The sequence below is a fragment of the Canis aureus genome, chromosome 38, assembly GCF_053574225.1.
Source record: "Canis aureus isolate CA01 chromosome 38, VMU_Caureus_v.1.0, whole genome shotgun sequence".
Classification (NCBI taxonomy): domain Eukaryota; kingdom Metazoa; phylum Chordata; class Mammalia; order Carnivora; family Canidae; genus Canis; species Canis aureus.
In genome coordinates, this window is record NC_135648.1 from 9,033,316 (window position 1) to 9,046,068 (window position 12,753).

The following is a 12,753-nucleotide window of genomic DNA, read 5'->3' on the forward strand; positions in this document are numbered from 1 at the left end:
TTTTGCTTAAAATCTGTTTCTCATGACTTATTAGTGAGTTAAAAACTAGAATCTGATAGTTTACATATCTGTTCACCATTGCCAAGTCCACAGCACCTTGTGGCCAATGTCGAATAAGGTCCACAGCTCCAGATCCTTCCTTTCCTCCAATCAGCCGAGTGGCTTCTTGCCAATCTACAGCTAATTTAGGCTAACTTGGTAGTAATCTTTCTGGCAATATGCTCCCTAATCAAAGCTTAACCTGGAAGGCAGTACTTATCCCAAAGAAGAAATGGAAATGGTGGAATTTACATATCTGACAGATGATAAAGAATCTCTTAAGTAGACAGAGTACCTTGTTCTACCCCTCATGTTATGTGACGTAATAAGCAGCCCCTTATTTTTCACCCTGAAGGACGAAATCACTCATAAACACGTGTTCTCTTGAAAATTACAACATTTTGTTTTTCTTATTACTGAGAATGACTTAAATTTAATTTCAGTCTCTGCTCCTGAGTGTTTGGCTTTCTAAGGAAAAGGATATTTTGGATAAACCACAATCTGTGTGCTGTCTTCATACAATGCTGTCCCTCCTAAGCAAGATGAAAGGTAACATGCTGGTGGATGTTGCAGTTCCGTGGGCCCTGAGATGCAGGCTGCTGCTCTTAGAGATGTAGATTATTATATGAAAAACCACAGAAATGGGAGGGGAGGATACTTTCTGTTAGTAAAAGGAGTGTACACTACAGTGTCCAGAACATTTTTCTAGGGATCTTTTTAAAAATATTTAAAAATATTTCTATTAATATTTCTATTAATAAGTAGAAAGCTCTCAATGCATTCAAAGTATGCTTTATAAAAATTAAATTCATATTTCATCATCAAAAATAATGTGATACAGGCAGCCTGGGTGGCTTAGTGATTTAGCGCCGCCTTCAGCCCAGGGTGTGATCCTGGAGACCCGGGATCAAGTCCCATGTTGGGCTCCTTGTATGGAGCCTGCTTCTCCCTCTGCCTGTGTCTCTGCCTTTCTCTCTCTCTTTTTCTGTCTCTCATGAATAAATAAATAAAATCTTTAAAAAAATGTGATATGAACAATGCATTATTATTTTTTATTTTTTTTAAAGATGTATTTATTCATGAGAGATGCAGAGAGAGAGAGAGAGAGAGAGGCAGAGGGAGAAGCAGGCTCCATGCAAGGAGCCTGACATGGGATTCGATTCCGGGTCTCCAGGATCAATCACATCCTGGACTGAAGGTGGCGCTAAACCGCTGAGCCACGGGGGCTGCCCTTTATTTATTTTTTTAGTAAGATTTTATTTATTTATTCATGAGAGAGACACAGAGAGAAAGAGTCAGAGACACAGGCAGAGAGAGAAGCAGGCTCCATGCAGGGAGCCCAATGCGGGACTTGATCCTGGGTCTCCAGGATCAGGCCCTGGGGTGAAGGCGGTGCTAAACCGCTGAGCCACCCGGGCTGCCTGAACAATGCATTTTTAATTCATTGAGGTAAATCATATGATCTTTGGTAGAGGTAATTTTTAAGATTCTTTTTGACCTCATTAGAATAATCTATTTTATATTATATATAATATATATAGTCTGTTTTATTAGAACATTATTTAACATTTTATTAAAACATTCAATAGTAGTTTTCAGCAATGATGAAAATATTCCAGAGATTTAAAGTTGATTCAGAAGCAAGACAACTAACACAACCTAAATAAATGGAATATAAATATTCTGATAAAAGAAGTTGTGGAAGGTGCTTGGGTGACTCGGTTAAGCGTCTGTCTGCCTTCTGCTCAGGTCATGATCCTGGAGTCGTAGGATCAAGCCCCATGTCAGGCTCCATGCTCAGCAGGGAGCCTGCTTCTCCCTCTCCCTCTGCCTCTTGTGCTTATGCTCTCTCTCTCTCTCTCTGTCAAATAAATAAAATCTTTTAAAAAGTTGTGAATTTCTTTTCTAATTCAGAAATATACAAGTATATCACTGAGATATTTAGTTTCAGTGTATGTTTAATGTTAAAGATTGAACAGAAAGAATTGACAAGTTGAGTTTCTTTAACTTTCTCTTTTTGCCTTTAGTGGCCATCGACGAGACCTGGGATTCCCAGTCTGTGTCCCCTTGGTGGCAGCAGATGCGCACAGCTTGTATTCAGTCTGAGAACAATGGCGCTGCCCTGTTGTCTGCACACGTTGGGCATTCCGTTGCCGCACAGATCTCAAACAGTATGACTGAGAAAAAAGTAAGTGAGAAAGGGGCGTACTTGTCCTTGGATAAGCTGGATTTGTACCTGCCCAGCCTGCTGAGGGGCTGCTTTGCCTTGCCTGGGGCTGCAGTGTCTTTGGTGTTATGGAACATCTCGAGTTTGAAATATGTGTCCAGCAGGTTCTCATTTGTCTTTTGCGGAGTGAGGGGTGCAGCCCTTAACTTGTTTATTCAGATGACATGCATATTTGAACTTTTCCATTACCTCGTACTTTTCATCTCGAGGGGAAAAGTACTGTAGTTGGAGGGCAGAGATGTGACTCTGCCAATGGCAGGTGATTTGTGGTAAGTCCCTTAAACATGAGCTTCCTGCTTCAGGTTCCTCATCTGAAGGAGGTCAGGGTTCCTCATCTGAAGGAGGCAGGTTAGACTGTATTATTTCTGAGGTACTCTGAAGTTCTGTATAGTTGTATTTATAGCCCTCCCCTTTTATAAACAAAAGTTGTTTTGGGCAAGTAGCGTTGAAGGATTCAAATAAAAGTTTCCTTTTGACCTTTTGCTTTGTGGTTTTCCCTCATCTCTTGAAGACTCAAATTTATTAAAAAAACAAACAAACAAAACAGACATCTCTTGTATCTCATGGTAGATCAAATAATTTTTTTCTAGAGGGATGTTGCATTTAATCAGATGAGTCACTGAAATAGGCCTGTAGAGATTCACTTAACATTGTGAATCTCAGTAGTATGTATGCTAAATTTAATATTACTGGCCTAAGATGTTTATGATAATGGAGAGAAAAGAAATTTGAGGCACATTTTGTATATCGGTGGGTGCGTTCTCAAAAGTACACTACCAGCACTATCCCGGTACTGACAGAAAAAAACGTGGCCCTTGTCAAGGATGGCTCTGCACACTTGTCGAAGTACACACTGGGTGAATCAGGCGTTGCTGCAGGTCTTTCTGTAAATGTCCAGACTCTGTCACTGTTGCCCCCAAGTCAGTCATGTTCCATCCAGCTACGTAGTAATATTCGGGAATCTGCATCTGTGTGCTGCTGTGATGTATCCTTACTGTCCGTCAGCTTTCAAGTTAAAAGCTCATTTAAGTGAATGCTGATCCAGAATCTTTGCCAGAGTATCACCGGTACATCTTGTGTTAGTTTTCCCAGACAGTTTTGGGTGCTGATTCTGAGGCCCTCACTGATTCCTGGGAGGCCCTTTCTCTTGACACTGAGTATTGGAAGCTTCTGCTGAAACAGCTGGAGGATTGTCTCATACTTCAGACCCTACTTCACAGCAAAGCAAACACATCAACCTGCAAAGTGTCGTCGCTGCAGGCTGAGCCACTCCCAAGGCTTTCTGTCAAAAAGTTATTAGAAGGAGGAAAGGGTAAGCTGATGTTTATTTATTTGAGCATTGTGCCTATGTATCTGTATGTTATGGTGTGGGCATTTCTGGTAGTTTTTATAGAAATGATGCAAAAATAAGGAAAGAGAAATATATTCAGATTTAAAAAATTAACCCACCACATATTTCTTCTCAGTCAACCTTCTCAGAGTCTTATCTTGTTGGTCCCCTGCTCAGGAATCCCCACTACTTCCTCTGCCTTAGAAAATTAGCCATTCTCAAAGAGTGGTCAAGAGGACCTCAAGAGCCCTCCCTTTCCCGACTTCATGTCTGTGGGAGGCTAGATTTTCCCCCTGTGCTGCAACCAGAACAGATCACAGTAGATGGAATGCAGAAGTTGATTGGAGAGGGGGGCTCGTGGGTGGCTCAGGCCATTAAACTTCTGACTCTTGATTTTGACTCAGGTCATGACTCAAGTTGTGAGCCCTGCGTCTGGTTCCACACTCAATGGAGAGTCTGCTTGGGATTCTGTCTCCCTCTTCCTCTGCCCCTCCCCTCCACCCTGCAAGCTCTCGCACTCTCTCTTTCTCTCTCAAATACATAAATCTTAAAAAAATAATAATCTGATTGGAGAATCCAGTTATAAGGGAAACAAAGAGGTTTGCAAAGATGTAGTGTTATTCCTCTCACTATATGTCTTTTCTTGCTTTGGGATATAGAGTTATTTTCATAAAATGTTACTACCATGTAATAGGTTTATCATTTGTATTTAAAATGAATTAATAAAAATATTTTAAATTTTCTGTTTTGATTTCTAATACCATAAATATCAAAAATATCCATAAGCTAAAGTTCTTCATCAGTAATTTTTAAGAGTTTAAGGAGATCGCGAGACTAGAGAACTTCTGGAACAAATATAAACACCTTCTGTAAGAACTTTTCGCTTTGAGTCCAACCCATTTTTCCATTTCTTGCTTGTTGCTTGATTGTGGTTTGAATGAAGCATCTGTGATTTCCCGTGTCTGGATCTGAGCCTTCCCCCCCAACCCACCTGTCTCATGCTGGATTTTAAATTGTACTTACTCCCCATTCAAGGCCTAGCTCAAAAGCTACCTCCTCCAAGAAACTGCTCATGATCCATTAGCTGCAAATTTTCTCTTCTTCCTAATTTCCACAGAACTTTATACTTCTGTGATTTATTACTGTTTACTGTCCTGGAATCATTGTGTTTCTGTGCTTATATCCTGCACAACTGTAAGCATCTTAAATTTTTAGTTGTCCTTATGTTACTTTCTTTTTACCAGCAGCTCTGTCAGTCATTTGATACTGGAATGTCTGTGTTCCTGGATTTATAAATACCCATATATTTATAGATTTTTATATAGTTAACTTGTTTTCTCATTCTTTATAAGATTTGTAAGCTTTGGCCTGAGAGGCAAGCTTTAGGAGCTGCTCTCAAGGAACATAGGCTGTGGATGCCATCTTGGCCTTGTCTCAGTTTGCCAGTATAACCAGAAAGAACTTAGACACTTGTATGGAACCCTGATTTTGGTGACTGCCACCCAGGGGACACCTCCAGATCACCCGGCTCTGGTGACCAGTGGGGCTTATGCTTGCGGTCTCACAGGACTATATAGATTTACATACTTTTTAAAAGCTGATGCCTGATAGGGCACCTGGGTGGTATAGTCAGTTCAGCATCTGACTCTTGGTTTTGGCTCAGGTCTTGATCTCAGGGTTGTGAAATCAAGCCCCATATTGAGCTCTGTGCTCAGCCTGGAGTTTGCTTGAGATTCTCTCTCTCTCTGCCCCTCTCACTTGTGTTCTCTCTGTCTCTCTTTCAAATAAATAAATCTTTTTAAAAAACAACAACTGGTGCTTGAGGGTTCTGGCTTTCTGGCAGCCTGAATCAGGTTGTTAAGATCCTCCCTTATAGGACACTGGCAGGTCTTGGCATATCCTCAGCTCCTGGGAACTATTAAAAATATACTGGGTAGCTTGGATAAGCCCAGAGGTTTGAGAGACAACCAAGAGCCAAGGCAGGATTGAATGACAAGTTGCATCTCCTACACAAAGCCACTCCTTCGAGACTGGGGGAGGTGGGTTCCATCTGCTGTGTAGAAACCAACATAGAGCTTCAAGAAAAAGAAAGAAATAGAGAAATAGGTTGCAGTGAAAGAACAAAATAAAATTTGAGAAGAGGGGTGGAAAAAAACAAACCTTAATCAAATGGAGATGAGTCATTTACCTGATAAAAAGTTCCATGTTATGGTCATAAAAATGCTCACCAAACTGGAGAGAAAAATGGATGAAAACAGTGATAACTTCAAGGAGATGGAAAATAAAGGAAAGGACCAAGTAGACATCACAGAGCTGAAGAATACAATCCCTAAACTCAGTATCCCCCAGAGGGTTTTAGCAGCAGACTTGGTGAAGCAGAAGAAAGGACCAGTGAACTCAAAGATGGGGGTGTAGAACTCACCCAGTCAGACTGTTACAGAGGTAAGTTGTTATATCTAAGCTCATGGTAACCACACAGCAACAACCTTTAGTAAATGTGCAAAAGGGAGGGAGGACTATAAGCACACCACCAAAGAAAGTTATCAAACCACAGAGGAAGAGAGCAAGAAGAATAAAGGAAGAAAGGAACTGTGAAAACAGAAAACAATTAGCATGGCAACAAGCAGACACCAATCAGTAATTAATTATAAATGTGCTAAATTCTCCAGTCAAAAGACAGAATGTGGCTGAATGGGTAAAAAAAAAAACCTACATACATGCTGCCTTGAGACTCACTTTAGATGAGTCAACACACACAGACTGAAATTGAAAGGATGGGAAAAGATACTCCATGTGAATGAGAACCTTTTTCTTTTTTTTTAAGTTTAAATAAGTTTTTTTTTTAAAGGCCTGTGAAAAATTCTGAATTGTAAATCCTACACTCCATGGTGCCACCTGCTGATAGGGTAGGACTGTCACTGTGACATTAAACCTAAGTAACAGAATTGAGGGCTTGATTCTGGAATGGAAACAACCAAATGATTTGCGAGTCAAACCTAAGAAATTGGAGTACCCAGCTCACTGCTGTCATTTATTATCACTGATAATTGTGATTTCACTGTGAAGTGTTCTTTTTGTAGAAAGGTTTATATTGAGTCAAAATAGGAAGAAAGACTAGGTTTTGGTAAATTACAGAAGAATGTATAATTTATTTTAGGTAATAAACAGAACTCTTTGTCTTGAGTGTTTTTCAGTTTACATTTATAATTTTTTGACAAACACGAGGTAGCACCATGGTTCTTAGACATGGCTAAATTTTGCCCTTAAGTATTCCATGTAGGCAAATTAGTTGACTATTAAAAGTAATATGTTGCCCTAAAAACCCTAGAAAGGTCATGCTAATCAGTCTATTTCAATTATATTTAAATGAAAGTGTTTTAGGGGTGCCTGGGTGGCTCAGTCCATTAAGCATCTGCCTTCAGCATGGTTCTGGGATCTAGACCCAATGTCTGAGTTCCCTGCTCAGTGGGGAGTCTGCTTCTCCCTCTCCCTATCCCCCTTCCCATGCTTATGCACTCACTCTTGCTTGCTCACTCTTGCTCACTCTCTTAAATAAAATCTTAAAAAAAAAAAATGAAAGTGTTTTGAAGATGTATTATTCATCCTTTCATCTGTGTCTGGTACAATACGTTTTGGATTTGTGGACAATGATACTATGTGGTGAACAGACAAATCTATACACTTGTATTTATCTAATAATTTATAGGAGTATAGAGATGCTTTTAGGTATCAGGTATCTCACTTGCCCTCACTGTCTTTGGTAAACACTGTAAATTTTCATTTTCTTTCTTGTCTCCAAACTGTAGGTGGCATTGCAGACAGTGTAGCCAAGTGGATATTTAAACAGGACTTCAGCCCTGCAATATTAAAACTGGCTAATAAGGAAAGAGATGCAGAAAACCCAGATGAACCCAAAGAAGGTATTAACAGAGGTTTATTTGAGGTGTCAGAGGTGGAGATGAACCTAGGAGCTATACCAGGTAATACATAAACATGGAGAAATATGGAATCAGAGCAGAGGAGAGGTGGCTGAGTCTTTGTTAAAGAAAGAATAACAAATATATTGCTCTCTTGTGGCTTTCAGACTTGCTGCATTTAGCCTATAAGCAGTTTCCTTGTAGCCTTGAGCTAGACGTGCTACATGCACATTGCTGTTGGGAGTATGTTGTTCAGTGGAATAAAGATCCAGAGGTAAGATTCTTGCTCTTTCTTTCATTTTAATTCTGTGGTTGTGCTCATGCTGTGCATATGTGGGACTGTTTGATTCAGGAACTTACTGTAAACACTGGACTTTCCCCCTTTGGGATACCTCTGTTCTAGGAGATGTGCTAGGCCTTTTTCTTGCATTCTCTCTCATGATCCTCACAGAGAACATGTGAGGTGTGGATATTGTTACGAGGAGAACACTAGGCTCAGAAAAGTTCAGTTCTATGCCCAAAGGCACATTGCTAAGTCAGGGTTTGGACCAGGATTTAAGTGTAGGTTTCTCTGTGGTTAAAGACACTGTGTTTTGTCCTACTCCTGGTTAGGTTATGGTAAGTATATTTTTTATTTACTTTTGAATTCCTACATGAGATGGCATATACTAGAAGGTTTTTAATATGATAGTTATCATGATAAAAGGGTAAAGATCCCAATGTAAACTTAGTGTCTGCTTCTTTAGATATAGATCCCTGTGTGTGTTCATCACTTCTCTTAGGTTTGCCTCAGAAAAATCAAGAAAGCCACGTTGTGTACAAGGCTGACTCTAGTCCAGGATTAGCCTAACTGCCCTTCCAGCTCTGTGCTGGGGCATGATTTTCTGCTGCTTTTCTCTCCAGGACATTCATAGTCTGCAGCAGAATAGGGAGAAGGGCCCTGGAATTTGTGACAGGAGACCTGAAATTTGTGACAAGTGTCTGCGTTTGGGCCAGTCACTGAATCTCTGAACCTGTTTGTTTCTCCCTCAACCTATTTAAAATGAAGGTGTCAATCCTTCAGGATTGATGCCAGGATCAAGTAAAATGTAAAAACAGGATTATAGTCCTCTTTGCCAATAAGTCCTTCACTTAGGTCTCCCTGGTCAGTGCTCTGGTGAATTATCCCTCTCAAAGCAAAATACTTTATCGTCCTTATGTCAAGTTACATGTCTCACTAATGAACTAATTCACACTAATACAATAATGATACTTTTCCTCCAAAAAGAATGTCTTTAATATGTAATCACTTACATATTAAAGGAAAATATTTTTTAATATAAAATGCTTTAAACAAAGGAATGGTTTTTGATCAATTAAATGTTAACCAAAAAGTGATGTTAGGACAGGGGACCCTCTTGATGCCCCTTGAGTCACCCTCTTCAGTAGCCCACTCTGCAGCCAGATGGTAATTATGTTGGGGCTCTCTACTTAAATGGAAAATTTTTCCTACATGAGAAAACAATGTTAGGGCTATAATAAGGACAAAATAATTTCTAAAATCTGGATAAATTAATTCCAGATTCAGGTCTAACAAAGTGCTATGTAAGAGGAAAACTCGGTTTTACATCATTTGTTTTTAACCAAAGGCAGCCTACAGACACAGAGAGCCACATCGCCTCTCCTCACTAGCTGTATGACCTCTGGGACACTTCTGAATCCTTTGTTCTTGATTTTCTACTAAAAGTAAATCAGGACTCTAGCTGTCTTATAAAGTTGTAGCAGTTTATAGAGAAAATGCATGTATCGTGCCTGACATTTTGATTAATGTTATCATTGTCAATTGAAATTGTTTACATTTTAAATAAGTGGTCATTTTTCTTTCTTTTCTTGTTAATTCTCCTTGCTCCATCCAACCCCTACCCCGGTTCCACCATTTTTCACACACAGCTTCATTAGGATCAAAACACTTGAAATCGCCTTTGGAAAATTGCTAACACCAGGATATATTAGCAGAGGTGACATGTTTGATGTTTGTACAGCCTATAAAATTATTTAGGAACTCTCTGGGTAATCTCATCAGTTTTACATGCTATATTTGAGTGTTAATATGTAAGCAACTACCTTGATTAGAAGGAGTTGAATTTCTGACATCCTCTCTGATCATGTTTCCCATCATTGCTTTAGTTTTTTTCCTTGGCACCTATCACTAATCTACTATATATTTAGCTCCCTTGGTAGAATGTAACCTTAGTAAGGGCTAGGATTTGGGTCTCTGTTCATTACAGTATCTCTGGTGCCTCAAATAGCCTGGTGCATAGTAGTTGCTCAATAACTATTTGTTGAATAATGAATGAATGATATTTGTGAAGAAGTAAACTCACCATTTTCACATCTGTGTGAAATTCAAGTATTTATTAGACAAAATATTGCTGTTATGTACAAGCCACAGTAAATTTTGATTCTAGATGTCAGCATATATGACCTGGGGGTTTCTAGGTATCAGTCATCATATAGGTAATGTGAATTTAAGAGAGACCATTGATACTATCCTATGAAAAATCATCTCTTACCTAATACTTCCATGGTCTTATCACCACATTCTTCGACAGCTTCATGCAGAAATTTATGTAAAAAGTCCCCATTTGTATTGGAAACATCTGTTAAATGATACCTCTTCTTTTCTCTCTCTCTTTTTTTCTCCCTCTATGTAAGGAAGCACGTTTTTTCGTTAGGTCGATAGAACACTTGAAGCACATTCTTAACGCACATGTTCAGAATGGTAAGTAAATAGATGCTAAAACATAGCTGGTGGGGACCAAAGAAGCAGGAATCTTTAAGTTCACATTCTGTTCAGTTTTTATTTGATGGTCCTACCATCCAACACATAACTGTGTATGTGTATTGTGACATGCAAAGCACTGGCTCTTTTAATCACTTGGAAAAATGCTATGCAGAAGGGGATGAGAGGGGAGAAGTAAGGAGAATATTAGACATAAACCACTGATTTTCTGTTTTGGTCACAGGTAGATAAGGAAAAGAGGCTATGGGCTTCTCAGGACTGAAGTTGCTGATGAAAAAGTTTGGTAGCCAAGAGCCTAACAAACTACCTAGTACTTCTTTTAAGTCCCTGTAACATGGGGACTACTGATGTCTCCTTGACAAAATGTCACAAATTGTTATGGAAAAATTGTAAACAGGCTCCTGGGTCCATTAAATAGATAGATGGGTTTCCCTGGAAGAATGAATGGAGGAGCTTGGCACGAGCCTAGTTATTTTACTAAGTGGTGAAACTAGATGTTGAGCGACATAAGACAGAGGTATCAAGTTGGTGTCTGCGTGATGAATTTTGGGGAAGCTACTCATTTATTCTTTACCAGTACTAGTACTACCTTCTCACAGGTGGTATGATTCAAATTGGAGAAATTCTAAAATATTTCTCTCATTTTATGTGACAAGAACTTGAAAATTTTATTTATTCATCTCTTAGATCTTACCTTCTTCTTAGGAGGAAAAAAGAAGATTTAAAGTGACTCATTTGGAAAATATGGTCTAGAGAATTCTATCCTTAGTTGATAATTTAAAATTAAGCCACTACTAACTTCAGGCTAGTATTTCTTTAAGTAAGAACTTACCTGTTTGTACAGTGAGTCAGCCTCCTGGCCTCCCCACAGCCTCTGAGGCCCTCACCCCTAGATACAGAAGCAGCCACCTGGGTAGTACTGACCACATGGGAAATGTCATGTTTAAGCTGCCTAACTGACAGCACTTTCAGAAATGTTGATGCCATGGTTTATTGAGTATAGAAGTATATAGCATATATTTCTTGTTTGGTTTTTATATTTTTAGTGTTTTAATACTTCCTTATATGTCACTTTAGTTGGTGATTACATAGGTAAAAATTGATTTTGGGCATTGGGTTGTTTCTCTTGTTTGGCTATTTTGAATAAAGCTGTTCTCAACACTCATCTTTGTGTTCCTTTAGACAGTAGAATTGCTGGGTCATATGGTAGACATGTAGTTAGCTTTAGAAGATAAGTCCAAACAGGTGGTTTACCAAGTGGTTTCCAAGTGGTTTACCGCTTTCTGATGCCCCCAGCAATCTATGAGCATTCCAGTGGTTTCCTTATCTTCTCCAACACTTGGTGCCATCTATTAAAAAAAAAAATTTTTTTTTTAGTCTTTGTGTTGGTTGTGTATTGAAATTTCTTTGTGATTTTAATTTGTATTTCTCCCATAACTAATTATATAATTATCTTTACACTTACTGGCCATTTAGATATCATCTTACGCAGCTCAGTTCTAATTATCATTGAAGATAAAGGTTTTTATTACTTTATAAATATTACATAAGATGTAAGAAACGATATCTACATAAATAGCCCATATAGTTTTATAAGTTTAAGGAAGACAGTAATTTGTTAAGAATGATAAAATCTGAAACAGACAAGCCTTCTATTTACTACTTTTACTTGCCATCTAGGCATTGCTCTGATGATGTGGAATACGTTCTTGGTTAAAAGGTTTTCTGCTGCTACATACTTGATGGATAAGGTAATTTTAAATTTCATGTACGTGTTTATTTTGTTTCCTTGATTATTGATACTAGAGTATTTACAGTGGGCCTTGTTAGACTATTTTTTATTTGATATTACATTTTACTAATGCTCAGTTAAATGTCGTGCCTAGTGCTGGCATTTTGATGACCTGGAGAAGAACCTTCCAGATCCTTGAGAGTACTGTACTTTAAAAGCCTCTAAGCAAAGAGAGTAGGACTCATGGTTGCTTGAGGGAAGGAGTTGCACCTTATTTTTAATTAAAGTGTACAGATGTACAATTTACTCTTCAATCTTTGGATGTAGGATCAAGGTATTTTCTTTGAATGGGGTCAGCTGCCATCCTAACTTTAAGTTTTCCTATGTAAAGCTCACCCCAAAGGCCTTGCATATGATTTCTAGATCCCAGTTCTTTAAAGTTGTGATGCAGTCTGAGTGCAAAATCTTTAGATTTTAAAATTTATGCTCTCATCTTTGTAGTTGCTTCCTCTGCATCTAATCCAGTAGAGCTAGGAGTCAGCTACTCTGTATGTCTTTAAAGCATGCAACCTAGTATAACAACTCCCTTTTTTCCTCACATTTTATCAGTTACTTAAGTTACATAATTAGAATATTACATATTAAAACCAGCCTAAATAGCTTTAGGGACAAACATAGCATGTGGGCATAGAACTCAGCTGATGGGAGCGGCAGCTGCGAGCTTGC

The 12,753-nt window shown here is 38.7% G+C and overlaps 1 protein-coding gene across 3 annotated transcripts in view; it reads left to right on the plus strand.

The window, feature by feature from the left end:
* The window catches only part of RAB3GAP2 (RAB3 GTPase activating non-catalytic protein subunit 2), a 99,272-nt gene that overhangs the window by 75,797 nt on the left and 10,722 nt on the right, over positions 1–12,753 (plus strand). For 2 of the 3 annotated variants that reach the window (XR_013374271.1, XM_077887191.1), the window contains exons 22-28: positions 483–588; positions 2,067–2,227; positions 3,350–3,578; positions 7,403–7,576; positions 7,681–7,787; positions 10,208–10,274; positions 11,976–12,046. Coding sequence is in view for 2 of the 3 variants with exons in the window: in XM_077887191.1 (XP_077743317.1) it covers positions 483–588; positions 2,067–2,227; positions 3,350–3,578; positions 7,403–7,576; positions 7,681–7,787; positions 10,208–10,274; positions 11,976–12,046 (915 nt within the window). In the remaining variant the exon portion in view is untranslated. The remainder of the gene's footprint in view (positions 1–482; positions 589–2,066; positions 2,228–3,349; positions 3,579–7,402; positions 7,577–7,680; positions 7,788–10,207; positions 10,275–11,975; positions 12,047–12,753) is intronic. The other variant, XM_077887192.1, reaches the window with a different exon arrangement.